General features: G+C 40.2%; 1 protein-coding gene across 4 annotated transcripts in view; it reads left to right on the top strand.

The window, feature by feature from the left end:
* DNAH5 (dynein axonemal heavy chain 5) overlaps nucleotides 1–22078 on the top strand; it is a 358938-nt gene that overhangs the window by 322784 nt on the left and 14076 nt on the right. For all 4 annotated transcript variants that reach the window (XM_039471819.2, XM_074387173.1, XM_003932490.4 and 1 more), the window contains 6 exons: nucleotides 114–319; nucleotides 1249–1452; nucleotides 3629–3844; nucleotides 12194–12406; nucleotides 19000–19152; nucleotides 19560–19791. In XM_039471819.2, the coding sequence (XP_039327753.2) occupies nucleotides 114–319; nucleotides 1249–1452; nucleotides 3629–3844; nucleotides 12194–12406; nucleotides 19000–19152; nucleotides 19560–19791 (1224 nt within the window). The remainder of the gene's footprint in view (nucleotides 1–113; nucleotides 320–1248; nucleotides 1453–3628; nucleotides 3845–12193; nucleotides 12407–18999; nucleotides 19153–19559; nucleotides 19792–22078) is intronic.

Consider the following 22078-nt stretch of genomic DNA (forward strand, 5'->3'; position numbering starts at 1 on the left):
GTAAGTGAATTTGAATATCAGGGATTTAAAGACATGATTAATTACTCATAAAAGTAATAGAAAATGAAGATGTTTGAGAGATGATACATTTTTCACCCAACTGACCACTACAGGTGTGAGCCAAGACCTGCTGGACGTGAGCTCTGGGGCCCAGTGGAAGCCCATGTTGTATGCAGTGGCTTTCCTGCACTCCACCGTCCAGGAGAGGCGCAAGTTCGGTGCTCTAGGGTGGAATATCCCCTATGAATTTAACCAAGCAGACTTTAATGCCACTGTGCAGTTCATCCAAAACCACTTAGATGACATGGACGCCAAAAAGGTACTGCCGTGCCTGCTGTCTTGTGCCTCTGGTGACTGTGGCCTTGGACCGTCAAGCTCACATGACTTCCTAGCTTTGTGGTAAATCATATAAGAGTGAGAATTTGCTGTGCTCGCAAAGTCATCTTTAAGTCGTAGCAACTGGGTCATGCTTGCCTCTTGATTTCAGGAAAAAATGGATAAGTTTTTATTATTACTTTATTTATCTCTCTCTCTCTCTCTCTTTTTTTTTTTTTTTTGAGACAGAGTCTTACTCTGTCACCCAGGCTGGAGTGCAGTGGCACCATCTCAGCTCACTGCAGCCTCCAACTCCTGGGTTCCAGCAATTCTCCTGCTTCAGCCTCCTGAGTAGCTGGGATTACAGGCGCATGCCACCATGTCTGGCTATTTTTTATATTTTTAGTAGAGATGGGTTTTCACCATATTCTCCTGACCTTGTGATCTGCCCTCCTCGGCCTCCCCAAGTGCTAGGATTACAGGCATGAGCCAGTGTGCCCAGCCCTATTGCTTGATTTCTCAAAGGCAGGTTGACATTCCGAAGAGAGCCTCAAAGGGCCCATTGTCAGGGGGAATGGGTGGGGAGACTCGTTCTTTAAAATCCTAGAAAATGAAAATGGGAGTCTAGATTAGTTTGAAGTGTGTACTTTCTAAAGAACTGCTTCAATACTCTCAAAAAGCAAACACTTTTCTATTTATATTGAGGTACAAAAACATATGAATGCATCGAGGAAGTCTATTTCAAATCATAGACATGGGTAATTACTCTTCTTTACCTATTCACTTTTCTTTCTGCACTTTCTCTCTTTGCGATACTGATGAAGAATGACTGACTCAATGAATGTTAAAAGTGAATATATGGGTGTTACTTGGCAGGGAAATAATAATGCAATAGTAGTCAGATCCACATAATTTTTCTATAAATTTTCCCAGGGTGTCTCCTGGACCACCATCCGCTACATGATAGGAGAGATTCAATATGGAGGTAGAGTCACTGATGACTATGATAAGAGATTGTTGAACACATTTGCTAAGGTTTGGTTCAGTGAAAATATGTTTGGACCAGATTTCAGTTTTTACCAAGGATACAATATTCCAAAATGCAGCACAGTGGATAACTATCTTCAATATATCCAGGTTTGTCAACTTCAGAATTTTATGCATAGAGCAAATATCTGTAGCCATTTGACTTTTTGGTATTAAGCACACTGTCTATATTGCTTTTACAATAAATTTTAATGGTGATATATACTAATGCTTTTGCTGTGAAGGCTTTCTTTGTATTTTTATACTCAATGGATGATTGAAGTGTTTATGTTTGTCCTGAGTGTGTGTTTTGTGTAAATCGTGTTTCCATCCCCTTTCTTTTTTTAATGCCCCAGGGAGGAATTTTCTTTGAGGAGATGACAGACTAGGCAGATTTAGAACTAGGAGACCCACACAAATCCCTGGAGTTCTCTATGTATGAGACTTCAGCTGCCACAGCAGTAGGGCAAAGGCAGCTTCTAGACCCAGTTTTTTCTGTTTTCCAATCCACTTGCCTAATCCCGTGACATCTGTTCCTTACCCTGGCCTAATGGACAGCCAGTGGGCACATCCAGGAACCTGCTTTGTGTAAGAGCTTCCTCTAAGACAGGGTTTTTCAGCCTTGGCACTATTGACATTCAGGGCTGGATCATTCTCTGTTGAGGGGGTTGGGGGGCACTGGCCTGCGCATCAGAGGCTGTTTAGCAGCATCTCTGGCCTCTATCCATGGGATGCCAGTAGCACCCCTTTACCCAGTTGTGAGAACCAAAAATGTCTCCTAAAATTGCCAGATGTCCTCTGGGGGGGGGGAACAAAATTGTTGCTGGTTGAGAAGCACTGATGTAAGAAGGCATAGGGAGATTTTTTTTTTTTTCTGGATGTAAATTTTTTTTTAATTGAACTTTAGGTTCTGTGGTACTTGGTTACCTGTGCAGATCATGCAGGATTGTTGCATAGGTACACACATGGCAATGTGGTTTGCTGCCTCCATCCCCCTGTCACCTACATCTGGCATTTCTCCTCATGTTATCCCTCCCCAATCTGCCCACCCACCCCCACTGTCCCTCCTTTGGCCCCCTGCAACGGACCCCAGTGTGTGATGCTCCCCTCTTGTCCATGTGTTCTCATTGTTCATCACCTGCCTATGAGTGGGAACACATAGGTAGATTTCTACGGGCAGTTTGAAATAGGTAGGGGAAAAATTCTGATTTTCAAGGTGACTGTTTTTTTTCTCTATACCTTAAATTCATTGGATCATTATTTAGCAGTCTCTTTGGTGTCTATCTAAGATTTATCTCAGAGTAAACAAACTAAACATAACAGCCCCAGAAGGCTAAATTTATCAGTATATTTACATGTTTTTTGATATATAAATGTAATGAGTTTCTCATATATTACCACCTCTGCACTTTTATTCATTCAAATCAGCAAATATATTTGTCTTACTGTAATCCATGCTTCTTTAAATCATCAGCACTGAATAGGAAAACTGCCCATGGAGGTATAAATTTAGGGGTGCCTGTGCATATATTTTTTATATACACCCCATCTCACAATGCATTTGTGGTAGCTCATAAGAAGACATTATGCAAGAAGGAATAAAATGAGGGAGAGGAAGGGAGGGAAATATGAGCATGCCAATAATTAAGTTAAGGATAAGATTCATACATAGAAAGATGTGTCAAATTGTCAGTAAATTTTCCTTGTTTTCAAATGGTTGGGGGATCTTTCTCCCAGCTTATCCTGCTTCTGTCTGTGTCCCACTCTGTCTCTGTTTCTCTGACTCTGCTGCTTTCTCCATTTCTCTCTTTTCCTAGCCTCTGCCCTGGGAAAGTACAACTCCCACCTGCTGCCTTTATTTGGACCACAATTACTAAAGCTGTCATTTCCTGGTATCTTATAAACATAATAGTCATTAGTTATACAACATTGATTTGGTTGGACAACTGGTTTGTATTTGATTAGACTGTCAGAAAGCAAAACACCAACCACAGCTCCCTTTCTATGTCACATATCATATAACAAGACAGTCTCTCTTTGATTGAATCTTGTTTCAGGTGCAGACTGTAAAGAGCTATGGGCCCAGTTTATGTTTCTCAATGTTAATTGTTTTTTTAAGGAAACTTTTGATTCTTTTCTGGAGAAATTATCGAGGTTTGTAGCTTGACACCAATAAGACTTAAGTAAATGCATATCCTCATAAAAGCATTTTTGTTTCCTAAGTTAGTATAATTTAGATGGTGTTTATGTTGGCAGTCTGTGCTTATCTGGGGTATTTATTGTTCAGAGTTTGCCTGCCTACGACAGCCCGGAGGTGTTTGGGCTCCACCCCAATGCTGACATCACCTACCAGAGCAAGCTGGCCAAGGACGTGCTGGACACCATCCTAGGCATCCAACCCAAGGACAGCTCTGGCGGAGGGGATGAGACCCGGGAGGCAGTGGTGGCCCGGCTGGCTGATGATATGCTGGAGAAGCTGCCCCCAGACTATGTCCCCTTTGAAGTGAGTTGACAAAATCCTGACAGAATGTCAGCTGGGGTTGCATCTCTTCTGTTGGGAGAGTGAGGAAGAAGAAAGGAGGGCAAAAAATAATTTTCCTGAAATTAAAAAACATTCTTTTAAAAACCAGCTTCTTAAAGAACCAGGAAAAGAAGTTTTGTATCCATGAATGCCATGTAATCTTTTCAATATATAAACCATAAGGAAACCTGTTGAGAATGTTAATGTTTACCACTGATTTACCAGTCTGTACTGATAGGTAAGGAGTGCTTTTCTGAACCTTCCCTGAGGTACTTCACGTTGCCATTCGTTCAAAAGAAAGCAATGTATTATTGAAGCGCCCATTATTTAAAATATATATTTTATGTAGTTTAATGCACACCTTAAAATTCAGACCTTATTTATTTCAGAGAGTCTACATTTATATCATTACCTCTGCAGCATCACCTCACTAGTTTTAAAAATTGATATTTTTTAGTGTGTAAGTAGTTTCTAAGTAAATTTATGATGGTAAAAGTTAATTTTTTGACATCTTTTTAAATTAAATTAATTAATTTTTTTTTTCCTGGAGGTATTGGGATACAGGTGGTATTTGGTTACATCCCTAAGTTGTTTAATGGTGATTTATGAGCTTTTGGTGCACCCATCACCCAAGCAGTATACACCACACCATATTTGTAGTCTTTGAGTGCTTACCCCACTCCCACTCTTCCCCCCAAGTCCCCAAAGTCCATTATATCATTCTTACGCCTTTGTGTTCTTATAGCATAGCTCCCACATGTCAGTGAGAACATACGGTGTTTGGTTTTCCATTCCTGAGTAACTTCACTTAGAATAATAGTCTCCAATCTCATCCAGATTGCTGCAGATGCTGTTAATTCATTCCTTTTCATGGCTGAGTAGCATTCCATCGTACATATATATATATACACATATACACACACAGATACATGTGTGTATATGTGTGTATATATATATATATATATATATATGTACGATGGAATGCTACTCAGCCATGAAAAGGAATGAATTAACATACACACACATACACACGCACACACACATACACACACACACACACATATAAATTCATTCCTTTTCATGGCTGAGTAGTATTCCATCATACATATATATATATACACACATGTATCTGTGTGTGTATATACGTGTATCTGTGTGTGTATATGTGTGTATATATATATGTACGATGGAATACTACTCAGCCATGAAAAGGAATGAATTTATGTGTGTGTGTGTGTGTGTGTGTGTGTGTGTGTGTGTGTGTGATGGAATACTACTCAGCCATGAAAAGCAATAAATATATATATATATGTATATGAATATATATATGTATATGTGTGTGTATATATCACAGTTTATACACTTGTTTACTGATAGGCATTTGGGTTGGTTCTATGATTTTGCAATTGTGAATTGTGCTGCTGTAAACATGGGTGTACAAGTGTCTTTTTGGTATAATGACTTTTTTTCCTCTGGGTGGATACCCAGCAGTGGCATTGCTGGATCAAATGGTAGTTCTTACCTTTAGTTCTTTAGGGAATCCCCACACTGTTTTCCATAGTGGCTGTACTAGTTTCATTCCCACCAGCACTGTAGAAGTGTTCCTTGATCACTACATCCATGCCAACATCTACTGTTTTTAAATTTTTAAATTATGGCCATTCTTGCAGGAGCAAGGTGTTATTGCATTGTGGTTTTGATTTGCATTTCCCTGCTCATTACTGATGTTGAGCATTTTTTTCATGTTGGCCATTTGTATATCTTCTTTTAAGAATTGTCTATTCATGTCTTTAGCCCACTTTTGGATAGGATTTTTTAAAATTATTGATTTATTTGAATTCATTGTGATTCTGGTTATTAGCCCTTTGTCAGATGTATGGATTGTGAAGATTTTTCTCCCATTCTTTGGGTTGTCTGTTCACTCTGCTGACTGTTCCTTTTGCCATGCAAAAGCTGTTTAGTTTAATTAGGTCTCAGCTATTTATCTTTGTTATTACTGCATTTGCTTTTGAGTTCTTGGTCTTGAAATCTTTAGAGGGGTTTTTCCAATGTTATCATCTAGAATTTTTATAGTCTCAGGTTTTATATTTAAGTCCTTAATCCATCTTGAGTTGATTTTTGTATAAGGTGAGAGATGAGGATCCAGTTTCATTCTTTTACATGTGGCCAGTCAATTATTCCATCACCATTTGTTAAAAAGGGTGTTCTTTCCCCACTTTTATGATTTTGTTTGCTTTGTCAAAAGTCAGTTGGCTGTAAGTATTTGGGTTTATTCCTGGGTTCTCTATTCTATTCCATTGGTCTATGTGCCTATTTTTATACCAGCACCATGCTGTTTTGGTGACTATGGTCTTATAGTATAGTTTGAAATCAGGTAGTGTGATGCCTCCAGATTTGTTCTTTTTGCTTAATCTTGCTTTGTCTATGCAGGCTCTTTTTGGTTCCATATGAATTTTAGAATTGGTTTTACTAATTCTGTGAAGAATGATGGTGGTATTTTGATGAGGATTGCCTTGGATTTATATTATGGTATTTTGATGAGGATTGCCTTGGACCATGCTGCTTTTGGCAGCATGGTCATTTTCACAATATTGATTCTACCCATTCATGAGCATAGGATGTGTTTCTATTTGTTTGTGTTGTCTGTGATCTCTTTCAGCAGTGCTTTGTAGTTTTCCTTGTAGAGGTCTTTTGACTTCCTGGTTAGGTATATTTCTAAGTATTTTATTTTATTTTTGCTATTATTACAAAAGGGCTGAGTTCTTGATTTGATTCTCCACTTGGTCACTGTTGGTATATAGAAGAGCTACTGATTTGTGTACAATTATCTTGTATCCAGAAACGTTGCTGAATGCTTTTATCGGTTCTAGGAGCTTTCTAGAGGAGTCTTTAAGGTTTTCAAGGTAAACGATCAAATCATCAGCAAACAGTGACAGTTTGACTTCTTCTTTACTGAATTGGATGCCCTTTATTTCTTTCTCTTGCCTGATTGCTCTGGCTCGGACTTCCAGTACTATGTTAGAAATGAGTGGTGAGAATGGGTATTCTTGTCTTGTTCCAGTTCTCGGAGGCAATGCCTTCAACTTTTCCCCATTCAATATTATGTTGGCTGTGGGTTTGTCATAGATGGTTTTTATTACATTGAGGTGTGTCCCTTGTATGCTGATTTTTCGGAGAGTTTTAATCATAGAGGGATGCTGTTATTTTGTCAAATGATTTTTCTGCACCTATTGGGATGATCATGAGATTTTTGTTTTTAATTCTGTTTATGTGGTATATCACATTTACTGACTTGCATACATTAAACCATCCCTGCATCCCTGGTATAAAACCCACTTGATAGTGGTGGATTCTCTTTTTGATACATTGTTGGATTTGGGTAGCTAGTGTTTTGTTAGGGATTTTAGCATCTATGTTGATCAAGGATATCAGTCTGTAGTTTTCTTTTTTGGGTATGTCCTTTCCTGATTTTGGTATTAAGGTGATGAATTAGGGAAGGTTCCTTCTTTCTCTCTCTTGTGGAATAATGTCAAAAGGATGGATATCAATTATTCTTTGAATGTCTAGTAGAATTCTGCTGTGAATCTATCTGGTCCTGGACTTTTTTATGTTGGGTAACTTTTTAATTATCATTTCAATCTCACTGCCTGTTATCTGTCTGTTCAGGGTTATCTAATTCTTCCTGATTTAAGCTAGGAAGGCTATATTTTTCCAAGAATTTATTCATCTCTTCTAGATTTTCTGGTTTATGTTTATAAAGATGTTTGTAGTAGCCTTGAATAATCTTTTGTATTTCAGTGGTATCAGTTGTAATATTGCCTGTTTTGTTTCTTAATGAGGTTATTTGGACTTTCTCTCTTCTTTCCTTGGTGAACCTTGCTAATGGGCTATTAATTTTATTTATCTTTTCAAAGAACCAGCTTTTTGTTTCATTTATCTTTTGTATTGTTTTGTTTTATTTCAATTTCATTTAGTTCTGCTCTGGTCTTGGTTATTTCCTTTCTTCTGCTGGGTTTGGGTTTGGGTTGTTCTTGTTTCTCTAGTTCCTTGAGGTGTGACTTTAGAATGTTAGTTTGTGCACTTTCAGTCTTTTTGATGGAGGCATTTAGGGCTATGAACTTTCCTTTTAGCACTGTCTTTGCTGTGTCCCAGAGGGTTTGATAGGTTGTGCCATTTTTATTGTTCAGTTAGAAGACTTTTCAACTTTCCATCTTGATTTCATTTTTTGACCCAATGCTCATTCAGGAATTGGTTATTTAATTTCCATGTGTTTGCATGGTTTTGAAGGTTCCTTTTGGAGTTGGTTTCCAGTTTTATTCCACTGTGGTCTGAGAGAGTGCTTGATGTAATTTCAGTTTTCTTAAATTTATTGAGGCTTATTTTATGGCCTATCATATGGTCTGTGTTGGAGAAGGTTAGACCCTGTGCTGTTGAATAGAATGTGTATTCTGCGGTTGTTGGATGAAATGTTCAGTGGAGTATTGAAGTCCCCCACTATTATTGGGTTGCTGTCTCATTTCTTATTCCTATTAGTAAGTGTTTTATAAAATTGGGAGCTCCAGTGTTAGGTGCATGTATGTTTAGCGTTGTGATGTTTTCCTTTTTGACAAGGCCTTTAATGATCATACAATGTCTGTCTTTGTCTCTTTTAACTGCCGTTGCGTTAAAGTTTGTTTTGTCTGATATAAAAATAGCTATTCTAGCTCACTTTTGGTGTCCATTTGCATGAAATGCCTTTATCACCCCTTTACTTTAAGTTTATGTGAGTCCTTATGTGTTAGGTAAGTCCTGAAGGCAGCAGATAGTTGATTGGTGAGTTCTTATCCATTCTGTGGTTCTCTTTTTTTTTTTTTTTTTTGAGACAGAGTTTTGCTCTTGTCACCCAGACTAGAGTATAATGGCATGATCTCGGCTCACTGAAACCTCTGCCTCCTGGGTTCAAGTGATTCTCCTGGTTCAGCCTTCCAAGTAGCTGGGACTACAGGCATGCATCAACACACATGGCTAATTTTGTATTTTTAGTAGGGACAGGGGTTTCACCATGTCAGCCAGGCTGCTCTTGAACTCCTGACCTCAGGTGATCCACCTACCTTGGCCTCCCAAAGTGCTGGGATTACAGGTATGAGCCACTGCACCTGGCCTGGTTCTCTATCTTTTAAGTGGAGCATTTAGGCCATTTATATTAAATGTTAGTATTGAGATGTGAGGTACCATTGCATTCATTGTGCTATTTGTTGCCTGTGTACTTTTTTTTTTTTTTTTTTTGCTTTTTAACTTGTATTTTTTGTTTTATAGGTCCTGTGTGTTTATGCTTTAAGGAGATTCTGCTTTGATCTGTTTCCAGGATTTGTTTCAAGATTTAGAGCTTCTTTTAGTGGTTCTTATATTGGTGACTTGGTAGTTATGAATTCTCTCAGCATTTGTTTGATTGAAAAAGACTATATCTTTCCTTCATATCTGATGCTTATTTTTGCTGGGTACAAAATTCTTGGCTGATAATTGTTTCTTTTGAGGAGGCTGGAGAGAGGGCCTTAATCCCTTCCAGCTTGCAGAGTTTCTGCTAAGAAATCTGCTGTTAATCTGATAGGTTTTCCTTTATAGATTACCTGGTGCTTCTGTCTCATAGCTCTTAAGATTCTTTCCTTCATCTTAACTTTGGATAACCTGATGACAATGTGCTTAGGTGATGATCTTTTTGTGACAAAGTTCCCAGGTGTTCTTTGTGCTTCTCGTATTTGGATGTCTAGGTCTCTAGTAAGGTCAGGGAAGTTTTCCTTAATTATTCCCTCAAATATGTTTTCCAAGCTTTTAGAATTCTCTTCTTCCTCAGGAACACTGATTATTCTTAGGTTGGGTCATTTAACATAATCTCAGACTTCTTGAGAATTTGTTCATATTTTAAAATTCTTTTTCTTTGTCTTTGTTGGATTGGGTTAATTCGAAAACTGTATCTTCAAGCTCTGAATTTCTTTCTTGTACTTGTTCAATTCTATTGTTGAGACTTTCCAGACCATTTTGCATCTCTATAAGTTTGTCCAATGGTTCCTGAATTTTTATTTTTTTTTCTTTAAGTTATCTATGTCCTTGAATATTTCTGACTTCACTTCTCATATTGATTTTTGGATTTTCTTGCATTGGGCATTGCCTTTCTCTGTTGTCTCTCTGATTAGCATAATGACTAACCTCCTGAATTCTTTTTCAAGTATATCAGGGATTTCTTGCTGGTTTGGATTCATTGCTGGTGAACTTGTGTGATTTTGGGGGGTGTTAAAGAGCCTTGTTTTGTCATATTGCTAGAGTTGGTTTTCTGGTTCTTTCTCATTTGGGAAGGCTCTGTCAGAGGGAAGGTCTTGGGCTGAAGGCTGTTGTTCAGATTTTTTGTCTTACAGGGTGTTCCCTTAATGTAGTACTCTCCCCTTTTTCCTACAGATGTGGCTTCCTGTAAGCCAAACTGCAGTGATTGTTGTCTCTCTTCTGGGTCTAGCCACCCAGCAAGTCTGCTTGGCTCTGGGCTGGTTCTGAGGTTGTCTGCACAAGAGTTTTGTGATGTGAACCATCGTCTCTGGATCTCTCAGCTGTGGATAGCAGTGTCTGTTCTGGTGGAGGTGGCGGTGGGATGCAATGAACTCTGTGAGGGTTCTTAGCTTTGGTGGTTTAATGCTCTATTTTTGTGCTGGTTGGCCTCCTGCTGGGAGGTGACACTTTCCAGAGAGCATCAGCTTTGGTAGTATCAAGAGAAACTGGCAGTGGCAGGGGTGAGCCTAGAACTCTCAAGATTATATGCCCTTTTTCTTCCACTACCAGGGTGGGTAGGGAAGGACCACCAAGTCCGGGCAAGGCTAGGCATGTCTGAGCGCAGCCTCTCCTTGGGCGGGTCTTGCTGTGGCTGCTTCAGTTTCTCTAGTGGGAGGGTGTGTTTAGGACAGGAGGCTCTCCCTCTCCCACTTCCGCGGTTGGAGTACTCACAGTATATGTGGTGTTTCCCCGGTCCTGCAGGAGCAGTTCAGGTCCCTCGTAGGATCTGGGGGTACTCTCAGGATTGCTGGTTTGTTCTTGCAGTTGATCTGGAGCTAATGTTCACAATGTGAGCCTTCGAACACTGCTCTGTCCGACTGAGCGGCAGCGGCGATCTAGTCCTGCCTCCCATCCCCCAGTTGTTTTCTTGTTTGACATCTTAATGAATATTGTGGAAAGATTTATCCTGATAGTATTTTAAAATCTTAGATTATCCTTTGAGTTACAAACAATTCAATTACATATGCACCCACAAAAATTTTTTAAAAATATTTACAAAATTAAAAAAAAAATAAAACTCTTTGATTAAACCAAGAGTAAGAGGTAGCTGATTTTCCATATAATTTTAAGAGATGATATGGACAATAATTTGGTGCTTCTAACACAGAGACACCTATTTCTTTGTATTTTTTCCATTTGTACCTCATTTTCCAAAGGAGTCTTACAGCATTTTGTGTCTTTTGCATCCCACTGTTTTCCACTAAGTAGGTGATTTTGGCTGCTAATACTACAGACTGAACTTAAGGACCTGTAGTCAAGGGGATAATGTCCCTGGAATAACCTCTGATTATTTGCTTAAAGACAAATCAATAATGTTATCGGCTTTCATAAGCACTCTGTTATAGGATCGGGAAAGGTGTTATTCACATCTAACGGGTTGAAATATTTATGAAGTGATAAAAATATCTAAATATAGAATGATAATCACATAAATAAACATGGTAAGTAGCAGGACTTAGAAGAATTTCCCTTCTTTTGCTGAATTTGTCAGTGCTACCTTAGATTGTAGCAACTCAGCTTGGCACAATGTCTGATCCATAGAAGACTCTTGATAAATACTTATAGGATGATAATGAATGGATTGGGAGATGGATAGATGATTTGATGGAAAAAACAGAAGGCTCTTAAAAGAGAATTCTAATTTTTTGAGACAGCCAGCAGAACAGTTGTGTGTGTGTGTGTGTGTGTGCATGTCTTCTTGTGTGTGTCCCCATGTGAGTTTGAAGGAGCTCAGATTGGCAGAAAGGGAGTTTCCTAATAAGTGCATTTGCTGTTTGGAAAACTGCCTGGTTGTGGTCATGCATTTTACATTCTTCTGTGAATTCATGGCTGCCTGTTCTTTTTTACATGGCATGAAAATTCAGGCCGGTCATCTAATAGATACTTCTTTTTTCTTTTTTTGCCATGCAATAAAATAGAAGCTGATTATTTATGGAATAGTATGAATTTAGGCCTGTTCAGAGACCCCAGGGCACCAGGTCTATAAAATCCTTAGTAACTAATTGCTAACATGTGCCTTGAATGTGTCCATGGCAGGTGAAAGAGAGGCTGCAGAAGATGGGGCCATTCCAGCCTATGAACATTTTCCTCAGGCAGGAAATAGACAGGATGCAAAGGGTACTCAGCCTTGTCCGCAGCACCCTCACTGAGCTGAAGCTCGCTATTGATGGCACCATCGTCATGAGCGAAAATCTGCGAGATGCGTTGGATTGCATGTTTGATGCAAGAATCCCTGCTTGGTGGAAAAAAGTACGTATAAACCTGCTCTTATTCTGCCTCATCACCTATTGTTGTGAAGAGTTGTAACTGACAAATGGAAAACATTGATGGATAATTTACTCAACATGGTTCTTTTGTTAGGGACTAAGCCCCTTATAACCCTGTACTTTTAGACCATAAGTAGGGAGGGAATTTTTTTTTTTTCTAGCAGAGCAGGTTCTCTCCTAGGAAATTTGCATACATTATTTTATTTAAATTTTGTATTTTTCTGCTCTTATTTTACAGATGAGAAACTTCAGGTTGGGACAGGTTAAGTCTTTTCTCAGATTACACATCTAAGTAGTCCAAGAATCAGAATTTGAACGCAAGCCCCTGTACTCCAAAGCCCAGGAAGGAAAGGAAACATGCCCCCTACCCTCACTAACACATCAACAGTCAGACCAAAAAGAAAAAAAAAGTCCCTTTTATGTGCTGTTGACATGGGAGGAGTTCCCTTATCCCCCTCACAGTGTATGTGACAGGGCTGTGGCTCACTTTTTTTGTGCCCTGCTGCTTAAACACCTAGGGGGAGTGCAGATGGGCAGGTGGTGGGAGTGTTTTGGGTCTCCAATCCCATGGTGGCATCTAGGGTTGAGTATGTACAGCTCCTGAATGGGTAGGCATTACAGTGTGCTCTTTCTGTTTTGCCATCTGCAAGTAGCTCACATTAATCAGCTCAATTAGACCCTCTGCCTTATCACAAGGACAGAAGGCTTTCTGTATCCTTGGTTCTTGCTCTAGTGTACTGAAAAATTGCATCACATGTGGGCTTAGAGGGTAGGTGCAAAGTTTTATTGAGTGGTGGAAGTTGCTTTCAGCAAGGTGGTTGGGGAGCCAGAAGGGGGATGGAGTGGGAAGGTGGTCTTCCCCTAGAGTTGGGCCACCCAGTGTCTGAACTCTTCTTTGACCCCCACCTTAGCAAATTCCACTTCGTCCCACAGCCAGTGGTGTCTGTCGGTCCTGCCAGTGTCTGCTGGTGTCTGTCTGTGTGCTCTTCTGCTCTTCTGCTCCTCTCGATGTCCAGCCACTTGTGTGTGTGCCCGCTATGGTCTTTTGGGTTTATATGGGCACAGGATGGGGGGCGTGGTGGGCCAGAGTTGTCTTGGAAAATGCAACATTTGGGCACAAAAACAAGAGTGCCTGTTCTCACTTAGGTCTGTGGGCACAAGCCTGAGGGTGGAGCCTTCACCAGCGACTCTTGGCTGCTCTACCCAGTACTTTCCTGTCCCCCTCTGGTATCATTATATCTGTAAATACAGTATGTAGTATGTATATATCAAAATAAGAGGATAAGAATTTAACAGCTTGCTCACTGGTTACTTGTTAGTAATTGTGCTAAAGACAGATACAGATGTAAGGAATAATTTTTCACTTGGAAAAGTAAAATGAGTTCCTGAGTGTCTTTGTAAGTAGGAAAGTAAGTGTATTTTAGTAGAGTACATTTGAAGGGATGGAGCCTAAATGGTATCATTCTCCTTCTTCTCTCTCTCTCTCTGTGTGTGTGTGTGTGTGTGTGTGTGTGTGTGCATGTGCGTGTGTGATGTGGGTGCACACCCATGTAGGTGAAATTGCTAAGAGTAATTATGGTGGAAAAAATACATAGGAAAAGAGTGGGAGGTGTTGCTATCTTCTGTAACCTGTTTCTTGGGAAAATACGGATCTGTCCCGTGGCTTCCTTTTCATCTGATCCCAGCGATTGTCTGGGGGACTTCACACCCACAGTGTGAACCCAACCAGGGCTGGCCTGACAGGTCACTCCCAGTGTGCCCTGCTCCCTGGATTTTCACTTCTGCTCTATTTCCTCATTCACTTGCCCTGCCACACCTAAAGGTTGGAAGGAGGGGAAACTAGGATGGAAATGCAGGCAAGGAACTCCTTTGCAATCTCAAGTTCTGAATGTGAATGAAACTGGCCTTCACAGGTGTGCATCACCTATAGTTGGCTTCAGCTGCCAGGAGCAGGCCTGGGAAGGTGGACACTTGAGGGGCTTTCCATATTGGACACCCACTCAGAGCATGCAGTGGCAGATGTCCTAGTTTTTTTGAGCTGCCATAACAAAGTACCACTGACTGGGTGGCTTAAGCAACAAAAATTTGTTTTCTTGTAATTCCAGAGGTGACAAGTCCAAAATAGAACTGTTGGCCAGCCATGTCCCCTTTAGAGTGTCTAAGGAAGCATCCTTCTTTGCTTCATTCTACTTCTGGTGGCCCCGGGAGCTCCTTGGCTTGTAGCAGTCTTAGTCCAATCTCTCCCTTTGTCTTCATATGGTTTTCTTTGCCCTGTGTATGTTCACATCATCCCTCTATGCACATCTGTCTGTGTCTGTATTTCCCCTTTTCATAAGGATAGCAGCATATTGGATTAGAGTCACCCTTACGCCTCATTTTCATTTGATTACCTCTGTAAACACCCTGTTCCCAAAGCCAATCACATTGTTAGGTGCTGGGGGTTAGGACTTCAATGTATGGTTTTGGGGAGACACAATTCAACCCCTAGTGGGACAGGTAGCTAGGTCATGGAAGCCATTCTCAATGGGGAGATTATAATGAGGGAAGATGAAGATGAGAGGAGAGGAGATGAAACAAAAATTGTTAATGACTTATTTTAAAATTTATTTTACTTGACAAAAATTATTTATGGTGTGCTACATGTTGTTTTGAAAGATGTATATGCTGTGGAATGGCTGAGCTGGGCTGATTAACATAGACATTACCTCACATACTTAATTCACATTTTCTTGTGGTTCAGACTTAAAAGCCACTCTCAGCAGTTTTCAAGAATACAGTGGATTTGCTATAAACTATAGTCACCTTGTTGTAAAACAGATCTTTTGAACTTATTTCTCCTATCTAACTGAAAATTTTTACCCTTTGATCAACGACTCCCTATATCTCCCTCCCTACCTCACCCCCTAGAGTCTGAGAACCACTATTCTGCTCTCTGTTTCTATGAGTTTAACTCTTTCAGCCTCCACATATAAGTGAGATGATGCAGTATTTGCCTTTCTGTGTCTGGTTTACTTCACTTAGCAAAATGGAGATGGGACAAAATTTATAGATGAGGTAAAAGTGGTGGAACCAAAGTGTTGGATACCAGTCTTAGGTCAAGGGCCTGCTCTTGAACAAGTGAACTGGAAGTGGAGGTTCTGGTTGAAGAATGGAATGTGGAATGGAGGTGGTGCATGTTGGATTTCTTAAGGCGGCTAAATGGCTAGCTGTTTTCTCCACCTGAATTCCAAAGCAATTAAGAGGCAGAAAAGGAGTAGTGTAGATTAGAGAACACTTACTGGTAAAGCTAATATTGAACAATGTGGCTTCTATCTGCTGGAAGGTGAGTTTGGGGGTTTCTAAAACAGAATTCAGAATTAGACAGACTTACCCACCAGCAGCCCTATACTAGATAGCTTCCTCTCCAGAGACTTCTCTGGGAAGCTTCAGTGTGCAGGAGCAGAAGAGAGTGTGTGCTCCTTGTCCCCTGCTAGCCCCAGCAATAAAGGCAGAAGGGGCTGGCTGGCTGGGCTTCCTAACTGTATCTCCATCTTTCCACTGCTGCTAGGACTTCTCCAGCCCCCTGCTTCCCCAGCGCTGAGCCACTGATCGTATTTCAGGAGCTGCTGTTCTAGTTGCACCCCACTTCCATATCTCTCACCAGCTGGATGCATCCTTGGCACAAACAGTTACTCTGGGACCCTCCTGATGAAGGTCTTGTCATCTGGGAACTATACCACCTGGAGCATGTGGCTTCTGAAGTCATCACAGCAGAGGGAAGGGAGATGGACAAGGCACCCCAGGTCTAGACTATCTGGATCAGAAAGCTACCCATGCCACTTCCATTCACAGGCTGTGGATCAGAACTAGAGCCTTGGACCCAGCCTAACTGCACGGGAGGCTGGGAAGTATAGGGGGCACATGGGACATCTGATGAGCAGAACAACTCTGAAACAGTCACAAGCCAGATAAATCTCTACCTCCTGAGAGTGTGGAGAATGAGAGAGTTAAGGAGCTTGGAGTGTTAAGTAAACTCTCTCTCCATGGAAGGAAATATAGGAGTGGAAAAAACTGCACCTCCCAACAGGCTAGTGTTTGAGGGTGACAAAATTTAACATGAGAGTGTTGGAGTAGACGAATAAAGTGGAATGGACATTAGGCTCATTAGTGAGCAGAGGGTCATGAGATAAGATAGCAGGATGTGAAATGCATCATTCACATGGATGCTAAGTCATCTAGAGTGATTAATGAAAGTACATAAAGAGTATGTGGATTTTGAGTATGCACGCCTACTTGGCCAGAATACCCAGGTTCAGATCATGTCTCTTATGGGCTATCTAACTTGGGGTATGCTAGTTGAATTGCTGTGCCTCAGTTTCCTTATCTGTCAAAGGGAAATAATAGCATTATGTAATTCCTAGCATTTTGTGAGGATTAAATGAGTTAATGTATGTGTGAAGTGCTTAGAACAGTACGTGGCATGTGGCCAGTGCTATGTAACTGCTTGGGGTTATTATTAGCAAAACCACACCAGCACCACCATCACTACCAAAACCACCGTCACCACTACCATCATCACCACAACTGTCACCACCACAGCCACCATTACTGGCTCCACCATCACCACCACTGCTACCACCACCTCTATGACCAACACCATCATCATCATCACTCTCATGATTACTTGGGGGAACTGAGCAGAAGAGTGAACCAGGAGCCAAATTCTCTCATGAATAAGAGGAAGCGACCAGTAGGTGACAGAAACAAGAAGGGGCTTGAGACTTAAAGGAAGAGAGTGAGGTAATGCGATAACCTGACAATAACAGAAACAACAAGGTCATCTCTTCTTCCCCTGGTCCTGAGGATTGTGGAGTATGGGGAAATCAGTAGCCTACATTTGGAGAAGGCTGTGATGGAAGCAGTCTGTCCTGAGTGTAGTGTGTAGGGTGGAGAGGAGACTTCAGTTAAGAAAGGGCTTGGATGGAATGCTCCAGAATGAGGTGGAGGATCTAGAACAGTTTTCTGATCATAGTACTAAAGATGTTGAAGGTACAGTGGAAAGTCTTTGGAGGGGAGCTTGCTTCTTTTATTGCCAAGGACAGAGGGTGATTGGGTCAAGTTGGAGGCTGCACAGAGAGGGCAGAATACAGATATGAAGTTGGTGGTGGGAGGTTAGAGGCTTGGCCTCTGTAGGTTACCTGGCTAAATGAGAAGGCGGTAGGATTTGTTTAGTGCTGAGCCTCAGGTATGTCCTCCAGGGCTTCAGCAGATTATGAGGCAGTAAGTTCAGCATATAGTAAGTAGGATTGCTTCTTCTTGTCTTCTCCGTGTTATTTGATGACACCACTCATCCTTCTAATCACATAGCTTAGATACTCAGAATCAGCTTTGACCGGATTCCTTTATTTTCTTCTCATGTTTCATAAATCCATTGCACATGTCAGAGAGTTTTCTATCTGAATTGCCTCTTCTCATTGCCAAGGACAGAGGGGTACTCTTCCAGATCAATGGCCATTGTGAGTTCCTTCCCTACCAAACCAGATCACCACCTCAGTAGGAACTGGGAGGCTCTGGCTCTGGAACAGGAATGTCTGTCTGGGGGAACTCTCTCGTTAAGGGCTCCCTCTGCCCTCAGACCAAACATGGTATAAACACACATCTCTTTTAGTTAGCAGAGCTATAAAGACAGAAGACAACGAGTGATTTTATTATTAAATTATGATCTTTTGAACAATTGGCAAATTAATTCTTAAGGTATTTGAAATTCAAGTATGTTATACTTATGCAGGTTGATTACTACATTTATTCATACCTAAAATATTGCAATTACAGTAAAATGTTATAATCTATGGTTTGAAGATAGCTTCCAGTGCTGCTGCTGATGACATTAATGACATTTCCATGCCAGTTATCATAATAGAAGCTCCACAGGGTAATTCAGGGAGAAAGTCAGAAGCAATACATGCAGATAATTTGTAAATGAGAAAGGGTCTTGGGTTCCCATTTTTTGCTCCTTCAAGAGAGAAAATAAAAGTGTATTCCAAAGGGACAAACATTCCAGAAAATAACTCTTGTTTACCCCATTAAAAATAAGTGTAGCAAGTCTTCTACAACTTACCATGCACGGGATCTATTTTAAAGTGATGATTTATCTTGATAAGGCCAGGAGCATATTTATGTAAATAAAATCCTTTTTTTGTGTGTTATAGATTGAAATTGTAACCTAAGGAAAAATGATGAAAGCCTTTAATCCAATAAATTGTTTTGATTCTGTTATAGCAGAATCAGTGGTAAATAATATTGATACATGGAAAGTGATTTAATTGACATTAGACATCTTGAAACAGCTCTGTGAATTGATCTAATGTTCCTGTAATGACTAGCATATTCTGTCATATCTTTGTATCATTACTATATTGCTAAGGAGAAAGAATAATTTGAAAAGTTTATGCTAGAATCCAGGGAAATTCATGACTTAGGGACTTTTTCATTACAAAAGTGAAGTTGATATTTCATCATTTTTTTCAGTGAACATAGCTGGTTTACACTGCAGTATTAAATTTATAACAATTAATTGTTTTAATGTCTTCATTGCAGGCTTCTTGGGTTTCAAGTACTCTGGGTTTCTGGTTTACTGAACTTATAGAAAGAAATAGCCAGTTTACCTCATGGGTTTTCAATGGCCGACCTCACTGCTTTTGGATGACAGGCTTTTTTAACCCCCAGGGATTTTTAACTGCAATGCGACAGGTAAGAGCTTTGATTTGCACCCATTGTGTTATTATAATTTTCCTCCACAGGGTTTTCTTTCATTATAGTTTTAAAGACTATAATGAGACAGAGAATGACTGTCTCTTTTTGGTACCAGCAGTTACATTGTCATGAGCATAAATCCCAGCCACTTGTTCTCAGGCTGCTTGCTCAACTTTCAAAATATTTATTTGTTATTTTTGTATTTGATTTGATGTTGCATTTCTTTTTAAAGTAAATGTAGCTAAATTAGGATTTTTTAAATGGGAGAATCTTGCTAATTCTTTAAATACTATTTTATGTCCTTCGAGCTAGAGTGATTTGGAACTAAGCTTTCATTATTGTTATGCTCTTTTTATTAAGACAAGCCTCTAACTGCTCCATTTATCTTTTGCTGCACTGAATAGGAAATAACTCGGGCCACCAAAGGCTGGGCTCTGGACCATATGGTGCTTTGCAATGAAGTCACCAAATGGATGAAGGATGACATTTCTGCCCCCGCCACAGAGGGTGTCTACGTCTATGGCTTATATCTTGAAGGTGCTGGCTGGGACAAGAGGAACATGAGACTCATTGAATCAAAGCCAAAAGTTCTCTTTGAGATGATGCCTGTCATAAGGATTTATGCAGAAAACAATAGTAAGTTGTCTTGTACCTTCAGGAGGGGTTCACATTTTTGGTTTGAATGACATTATCAATACAGGATTTCAATGTTTTTCTTATCATGTAGTAGAGATTTTACTGTTTTATCAACTGGCTTTACATTCACACTCATGTTTAATGGGGATTTACTGGCCTCTAGGCACTTTCTTAAGTACTGTTGAGGAGGTAGTGGTTCTACATAGTACTTGCTTATCTAATAAAGCAGATTCATATGTATGGATAGTCATGAAATATTAGCTGATGACATAAGAAAGAAATGTTTGACATAGTTAATAAGCATGGGAAAGGAGGGTGAGATTAACAGCGGGATGAAGTGAGCGGGAACTGAGTTTCAGGAGGATTTGGGCCAGACTGAACTCTGAAGAGTGGATACAATGAGGTGGTGTGAGCTGTGGTAAGGAGACTTTCTAGATAGGACTATACAGGGCTCAATCGGAGGCTGTAGCTCTACCAGCTTAGAAGTTTGAGCCAGGTAGTGAAGTCAGATCAAGTTCAGAGGCATTTGGCTAAATCCTATAGCTAATGGTCAAATACTGGGTTCTTATTTCAGTCTTTGAATGTAATAACACTTCTGTGAAGCACACGTTATTCTACTTTGACAAAATTATCCAAGCTGTATTTGACAAGTCTAAAAATCCATAAATGATTTTTCATTACTGGCTTGATATTTTCTGGAGGCTTTTGTTGTCACCCTTCACTCAACTAACATCTCTACAGCAGTAACCACATTTCAGCACATGAGGGAATTCCCTGTTCATTTTAGAAGCATAAAGCATAAACTGTAGCCATGATAGTGGATTCCAAGGAAGGTCTGATTTTATGATAGAAGCACAAAAGATTCTAACAAGTAAAGAGAAAAAATAGTTTACAGACTGTAAGTATTTGTTTTTTAAGCAAACATTTGCTGGATGTCTAATAGATATCAGCCAATAACCTTAGATGCTAGGGATGCAAAGATCATTATGAACCAGATCCAGCCCCCAGAGACTCACAGTCTAGTGAAGAAGACCCATAATAAATAAGTAATGAAAATACAGATTGATACATGTTTTGAAAGAGATATGTTCCAGATGCTCATGGAACCCAGAAAGAAAACATAGATGTATCTAGGAGCTTAGGGGTGATTGCTTTTGAGATGTGCTTTGGAGGACAAGAATGAGAGTGATGGGGAGTTAGAGAAAGACTTTTCTTTTTGTGGCAGGGAGAAATAGCATTAGCTCACTTGGTCATTCAATGACCACTTACTGACTATCTCCCATGCACTGCCCTAGTCCTGGGGTTGCAGCACTGAGAAAAGAGCAAACAGGCTTCCCATTCTCGTGGAGCTGAGTTACAAAGAGGGTGATAGCCATAAAAGAAGCAGATATAGTTGGGCCTTGTTACTCACAGATTTGTATTTGTGAATTTGCCTACCTGCTACAATTTCTTTGTCGCCCCCAAATCAATACTAATGGCACTTTTATGGTCATTCACATGGTCATTCACAGACATGTGCAAAGCAGCCAAAAATTGGAGATGCCAGACATACATATTCCCATCTGGGGACAGACAAGGTGAGGCTGTGCCTTCTTGTTCCAGCTTTCATATTACAACTAAGTGTCCTGTTTGTGTTCTCTTTAGTACCATGTTTTTCAATTTTTTTTGGTAAGTTTTTCCTATTTAAAATGGCCTCCAAGTGTAGTGTTTAAATCTGCTGTTTCTGAGCACAAGAAGGCTGTGCCTTATAGAGAAAATACATGCATTGGACAAACTTCCTTCAGGCATTAGTTATAGTGCTGTTGACCTCCAGTGCAATGGTAATAAATCAACAGCATATATTAAAAAGATATTCTTAAACAGAAGCACACATAAAATAAGATTATGTATTGACTGGTTGATGGAAACATTGTAACCAGAGGCTTGCAGGAAACTAACCCTGTGTTTCCCCTAGGAGCAATGGCTTGGCATTTGTTAATTCGATATTCACGGTGACTTTATAGGATATACTGTGAATAATGGGAGTTGACTAGAAATGAACATACTGATTTGTTTCTCTGCAAAAACCACAGGCATGGTGTCTTAGTCCATTTTCTGTTGTTATAACAAAATACTACAGACTGGGTATGTGATAGACAATAGAAGTTTATTTTGCTCACGGTTCTGGAGGCTGGGAAGTCCAAGGGCATGACACCAGCATGTGGTGAGGGTGATTCCATGGTCACAGGCAGAAGGTAGAATTAAGCATGTGACACAGAGAGGGGCACCAGGGGCTGGACTTGGTTGA

Source organism: Saimiri boliviensis, chromosome 1, assembly GCF_048565385.1.
Source record: "Saimiri boliviensis isolate mSaiBol1 chromosome 1, mSaiBol1.pri, whole genome shotgun sequence".
NCBI classification, from domain to species: domain Eukaryota; kingdom Metazoa; phylum Chordata; class Mammalia; order Primates; family Cebidae; genus Saimiri; species Saimiri boliviensis.